The sequence below is a fragment of the Belonocnema kinseyi genome, chromosome 6 (genome assembly GCF_010883055.1).
Source record: "Belonocnema kinseyi isolate 2016_QV_RU_SX_M_011 chromosome 6, B_treatae_v1, whole genome shotgun sequence".
Taxonomy (NCBI): domain Eukaryota; kingdom Metazoa; phylum Arthropoda; class Insecta; order Hymenoptera; family Cynipidae; genus Belonocnema; species Belonocnema kinseyi.
In genome coordinates, this window is record NC_046662.1 from 75839932 (window position 1) to 75846796 (window position 6865).

The following is a 6865-nucleotide window of genomic DNA, read 5'->3' on the forward strand; positions in this document are numbered from 1 at the left end:
AAAAAAGTTCGAACGTTCAAAAAATGTTGAGGTTCAGAAAAAAGATGAAATAATTTTCAGTGAAGTTTCTACCAAAATTCAGTACCTAAACGTACTTTATTGTACTCTAATACATTTTCCAAATTTTCAGCTCGATATTTTATTTACAAAAAAAGTTCTCAGGTTCAAAAAAACATTCAGTGAACTGAAAAACTGTGGTCGGTAATATAGGTATTTAGCTGTGTCACATGACTTTAAAGTAAAAAATTAAACTTTTCAAATATCTTCATAATAATTTATTTGTAATTAAAGGCGTTCACTAAATTAAAAATATTGTTTATCTAAAATATTACATTTTTAATCCATTCAATAAAAAAATTTGTAATTGAGAAAAATAATAATTTAATATTTAGCAATATTTGACTGTTCATTTAACCCTTAATCGGCACACTTCCTGTATGGAACATAAAGGGCATACTTGGTCAGATGGACCCACCAATAACTTTGAGCGCTTATTGGAACCAGAAAATATATTTTTTCGGGCTATACAAGTTCATGTATTTTGTTTAACTCTTTAAAATCCAGAGCAATTAGTTTACAAATAGATTTACAACAAATTAAACGTAATAATGTGAGCTTTAAAAAAGATATCAAAGTGAGTTGAAAGGTGTTTTTTATCTGAAAAAGTTAAAATTACGTTTTTTCATTTTTTTTATTGTATACTCTTTGTTTTGGCGTTTGAATGGGAAATATTGCAACAACAAAACTCCCTGAGTCATATAGACATGTAGTGCCGGTTAAGGATTCAGGTGAATGAATTTAAACGAAATATTTAAAAGTAAAAAATTTGAAACTGAATTGTTTGACAGAAAGCTTTAAATCGTTAAAATGTTGAAGAGCTTTTAAACTTTGTACTTTACAATTTTGACTGTTCTTTAAAAATTTTTTAATTTGTAAATAAAATTGTTGAATTTTTGTGTTTAAGTAGCAATTGAACAGTTATTATTTGTAGAACATTTCTTTTAGTAATTTGAAGAGTTATTTAGAAATTGTAAAAAGAATAAAAATTAATTTAAAACTTGAAATAATTTCATATAATTTAAATGAAGTGTGTACCGACAAAATTCGGCTATTCGTACCTAGGAAAATTGAAAATAATTTTTTATTTTGGAATATTATTTTGATAGAATACTCAAAAAGATTTTAAAAGATTTCCAAAATTGTTAAAAAATAATCTGTAAAATCTTAAGGGTATGTGATACTTAGAAAATTGTCGATTTTACCAGTTTTAGATTCCCCCCTCTTTTTTTCTAGAATAATAAATATTTTGTCTTAAAAATTTGGGAAATCATAGCGAACATGCTAATGGACGTCCCCACACACTTCTTTTGTAGGTTAATTCAAAAAAGTTTTAATTTAGCAAAATGTGATTAATTTGCATAGCGCTTAGGAAATAGTATCGATTTTTTCAGTGTTAGATTCCCCCGGCTTTTTTCCTAGGATAAGAAATATTTTGCCTTCAAAATCTGGGAAATGGTAACGAACATGCTAACGGACGTCCACACACACTTTTTTTGTGTTTTTTTATCAAAAAATTTTTGATATTGCTAACAACGTGCGTGTATATTTCGAGGTTATGTGTGTTACAATTCACCCGAGAGTTACTTCCAATCTACACAATATTTTTGGCCGAAAACTTTGGACTTACAAATAAACATAGTAACTAATCTCCCGGAACTAACCTTGTTTGCAGGCAATCAAAAAAGCTTATTTCGTAAATAATTTCCAGCTTATCGAAAAGGCAGAGGATGGAAAACGATGTAACCTCAAAATAATGCATATGCATACAATTTTTATTTAGCACAATAAATTTTTTTGTTATTGTCCCTCAAAAAAGAGTCCGGGGACGTCCGTTATTATTTCAAAACATATTTAAAAGTTTAAAAAAAATGTCAAAAATAATTTTAATGTTGAATACATTTGAAACAACTTCTAGATTTCTCAAGATTTTGAAATAAAATGTTGTAACTCTTCAAGGATGTTTAAACCATTTCAGATGAATATAATTTAACTTGGAATTTAAAAGGTGATCAGTTACAAAAAATTTAATTTTTAACGTTTTTAGCTTAAAATTGTTGAAAATAATATAATTAAACAAATTTTAAGTTCATTGATTCTTTTATTTAGAGCATTAAAAATGATAACGCGGATTTATATTGTTAGAATTGAATCTGAATTATCTTTGAACTCATTTTGCAGTTTATATGTATGTCATTTATAATTGTTCAGTTGAAAAGTATTATTGCCTTCTATTGTTTACGTTTAAGTAATTGAGCAATTGAATACAACATTTTCGACTTTTAAACTTCAATATTTTAAACTACAAGTGGAAAAATGTTCAGCTTTAGTGTTCGATTTTTTAAATTTGATTGACCGTGGAGAATGTTTGCGAATCGGGAAATGATCGGGATTTTTTTCTTCGGTTGAAATGGCCACCTTGAATGGGAAACTTCATATTATCTAAGCCTATGGGACGGGTTAATATTAATCGATGTAACTCAAAATTAGGGATCATAGTCACAGTGAAGCGTGTGTTATATGGTATCACTGGAAGTAATCTGGTAAATTCCTGATAATGTTATTCACAAACCAAATTTCTGTTTTTCACGTGCCAATTAATTTTGTAATGTTATTTCACGTGCCTTTTATTTATCTAGGTTGCAAACAACGGAAGGATGGAGGGCTCCGTCCAGTTGGACCACGACTATTGTAGTAACGGCAACTCTCCCAATTCAAAAAACAAGAAGGAATCTACTAACAAAACAAGCAAAAAATCCACAGGCGAGAATAAAGTTGCCAAGAAAGTTGTGAAAGAAGAGTTCCCTAAACATGCTCAATACGACAAATTGAGTAGCAATTTATGGGCAGATAGTAACTCGAGAAAAGACAGTGGTTTAGAGTCTGGAGATCTCAGCGATGCGAGCGAAGATCCTATATCCGTTAATTCTCCCGGCACTCCCAAATTAAAAGTATTGCCGTCCTCCTCCGAGAAGATTAAACCGAAGGAATTTCCGTTAAAGAAAATAGACTTTAAGCAGAAAATTGAGAGCACACCTGTGATGAAAACAAGCCCAAATCTATCTTTGAATAAACCCACTCCAGAGATGAAGATCCGATCTGCTTTAGCTACAAGTATTCTTCAACTGCGAAAGGGGGGAGTTCTGACGAAAACGAAGTCAATCGAGGGAACTCAAAAAATGGTTTCTGTACTCAAGAAGCCGCCACTAGCTACACAGCCACCTCTCATATCGATCAGTCCAAACGAGAGTATAGTGACCACCACTAACAGCTCGAATAACGAGGTTCAGAATATAATTATCCAGAATACACAGTTCGAAACTCAGGAGGATTTGAAGAAACCGCCACGGAAGAAATTAAATTTGGCAGAGTATAGGAGCAGAAGGGAGCAAAATAGAAGTGATAGTAGCAGAACTAATAGTCCCATTCAACCGATGACTTTAGTATACATACACCACGCATCCACAACAACTCATCCGATTCAAGGTGATTTGGGGAATGTTATCTGGTCGGAGCGAGAAATAGTCTCAGTTTTAAAACCGAAGTTCGATGTTGAGGATGAGAAAGTCCGAACCAAGCCACCAGTTTGTGATACTGCGGCGCAAACGAATGAAACTGTTTTCACGCCACACCCAAGAACAATGGTTGTCAGGCCGCATCCTATTGAGAACAAACGATCTGTAGAGAAGAAATGTCCGGTTGAGAACAAACGAGATGTTGAGGGTAAACGTCCAGTTGAAAGTAAACGACCAGCTGAGAGTAAGCGACTAGTTGAGTGTAAACGATCAGTTGAGGTCAGAAAACCCGTTGAGAGTAAACAACTAATTGAGAATAAAGAATTAGTTGAGTGTAAACGTCCAGTTGAGAGTAAAAAACTAGTCGAAGCTAAAATACCAGTTGAGAGTAAACAATTAGTTGAGAGTAAACGACTAGTCGAAGCTAAAATACCAGTTGAGAGTAAACAACTGATTGAGAATAAACAATTAGTTGAGTGTGAACGACCAGTTGAGAGTAAACGACTAGTCGAATCTAAAATACCAGTTGATAGTAAACAACCAATTGAGGATAAACAATCAGTTGAGAGTAAACAACCGATTGAGAGTAAACAAGCAATTGAGAGCAAACAAACAATTGAGAGTAAGAAACCAATTGAGAGTAAGCAACAGATTGAGAGTAAACAACCCGTTGAGACTGGAAAACCAGTTGAGAGTAAACAGGTGGAGAATAAACAACCAGTAGAGAATAAAGGACAAGCTGAGAGCAAACAGTTAGTTGAGTATGAGCAACCAGATGATAGTAAACAGCTAGTTGAAATCAAAAAACCAGCCGAGGATAAACAGCCAGCTGAGAATAAACAATCAGCAGAGAATAAACAATCAGCTGATGATAAAAAATCAGCTGAGAATAAACCACCAGCTGAGAATAAACAAACTGCCGAGTATAAACAACCAGCTGAGAGTAAACAAATTGAGAGTAAAATGGTTGAAAATAAACGTCCAATTGAGAAAAAATCACCAATTGGGAGTAAACGACCAATTGAGATTAAACGATCAATGGAGAGCCGAAATTCAACACCGATTAATCGTTCACCTATTGTTATTGAGGAGAATGAAGTGTCTATAATAGGAAGTAGCTCGTCTCCAAAAGTTAGAGAGAGTGAATTTATCAGGTAAGTTTTGTTTAAAACTTGTATTCGGTACTCGTATCTTAGGGGCCATAAACTACGTTGCCAATTTGAGGGGAAAGAGTTCGTGCTAAAAGCTGCGGTTTGAAAATGAGGTTGGGGAGGTGGGTTGTCTGTGAAAGTATAAATATTAGGAACTTACTACTTTATGAGATGTCCTCATGGTAAATTTTAACAAAGTTTGCGAATTTTGCGAATGATGCGTTTGATTGGAAATTCGTTTATTTTATATTTTTTAACTTATCCTTTATCTGAAAATGTAGCTATTCCATTTTTTGTTGAAAGTGTATGCTTTAAAAGTTTAATTTCAACTATTTAATAGAAAATTCATGTACTTTATTGAAAATTTGTCTTTTTGTGTAGAAAACGAATCTTATTTGTTAAGATAATCATATTTTTGGTTGAGGATTATACTATTGTGGGAAGATTCGTCTTTGATGGTTGATTTCAACTGGTTAAAAATTCTTTTCTTTTTGTTAGAAAAATTAAGTTTTTAAGCTGAAAATATAAAGATTCCATGTTTGGTTGAAAATTTATTCTTATTAGTTGAAAATACAACTATTTGGTTGAAAACTCATGCAGACCGGGAATTTTTTGAGGCCGGGAAAGTTTGATTTCAACCGCTTTTAAAAATAATCAGTTGAATTTTCATCTTTTTCAATTATGATAGCTTTCAGTTTACAATGCGAAATTCGAAAACCTTTCTTTCACGAATGTTCTATTTTGGATTTTAATTTTTAAGCGTGCATTTTGCATTTAAATAATTTTAAAATGTAGTTTTAAAAGGCTTAATAATTTCAAAAATAGTAGCGTTTGCAATCAAAAATTTTGGATAAAATTTTTTTAAATTAATCAAATATAAATTATAATGATTTTTCTAATTTAATTATCACAATTTAATAATACTTGATTTTAAAAGACGATTCGGAATCAGTTCAAAATTTAAGAATTTCCAGATTAAAAAAAAATTCAAAATAAGTTCAAAATTATATCTTCATAATTTAAAACCTTTTAATAAAATTACAATATTATTTTAGTCTAAATTCTGAAATTTTGCAACGAAAAAATATAACAGTTGTTTAATATTTAGATTAATTAATATTAATTTGCAAGTGTAATTGTTGATTTTTAATGTATAATAAATATTGAACATCTATTATTATTGCTAGCAAAAATTTTAGTAAGTTGAAGCGATATTTATAAGGTCTGAAAAGATTTAAAATTAATTAAAATTTTGAACTGATTTAAAATAATTTAAACGAAGTTTCTACGTAAACCGACGAAATCTGGCTGTTCATACCGTAATTTCGGTGCGAGTAGCCCACTACCTAATTTAAAAGAAAATATAGATTTTTGCAGATTTCAAACAAAAATTGTAGGAGCTTTTTTCAAATTATGAAAGGCTTTAAAAGAATAACAAAATATTTTCTTAAGATTCCTTGGGAAATTAAAAAGTACTTTTGATTTTGAAAATACAATTTTAAGAGAATATTTAAAAAGATTTCCTAAAAATTGCCAAAAATGAATCTGGAAGATTTAAGGAAATGTTTTTTATTTTTCAGTATTAAAAAAAAATACGAAGAATGTGAATAATTTTTAAAAATGTTTAGAAGATTTGAAAAAATTTCGAAAAATAATTCAAAATTTCAATAAATGTAAAACAACATACAGATGTTTTAAGGATTTAATTTAAGTTTTAAAGCTTTTTAAGGATTTTTAGACAATTTAGAATTAAAATAATTTAACTATTTAAGAAGTGTTCAGTTTATAACAAAAATGTAATCGTCCAATTTTTAATATTTTTAGCTTTACATTGTTTAAAACGCTTTACAACTCAGTTTTTATTATTTCAAATGGAATTTTTTTTAAATTTAGAGTTCAAATTTTTTATTTTCATGTTTAAAAATTTTATCTTAGTAGGTTAAAAATTAAACTATTTTTTATAGCGATCTTTTTTGGTCGAAAGTTCAATTGTTTGGTTGAAAATTCACCCTTTGGATTAAAAATTAATCTTCTATGGTAGAACAGTAATTTTCCTTGATTGAAAATGAACTTTTCCGAACTCTGTAGAAACGTGAAAAAAGCGAAAAGGAAACGTAAAATCCGCGTTTATCTGAAGGCTTT

General features: G+C 30.2%; 1 protein-coding gene across 9 annotated transcripts in view; it reads left to right on the forward strand.

Moving 5' to 3' along the window:
- The window catches only part of LOC117174239 (serine/arginine repetitive matrix protein 2-like), a 37843-nt gene that overhangs the window by 17306 nt on the left and 13672 nt on the right, over nt 1-6865 (forward strand). For all 9 annotated transcript variants that reach the window (XM_033363125.1, XM_033363130.1, XM_033363132.1 and 6 more), the window contains exon 9: nt 2697-4726. In XM_033363125.1, coding sequence (XP_033219016.1) covers nt 2697-4726 — 2030 coding nt within the window. The remainder of the gene's footprint in view (nt 1-2696; nt 4727-6865) is intronic.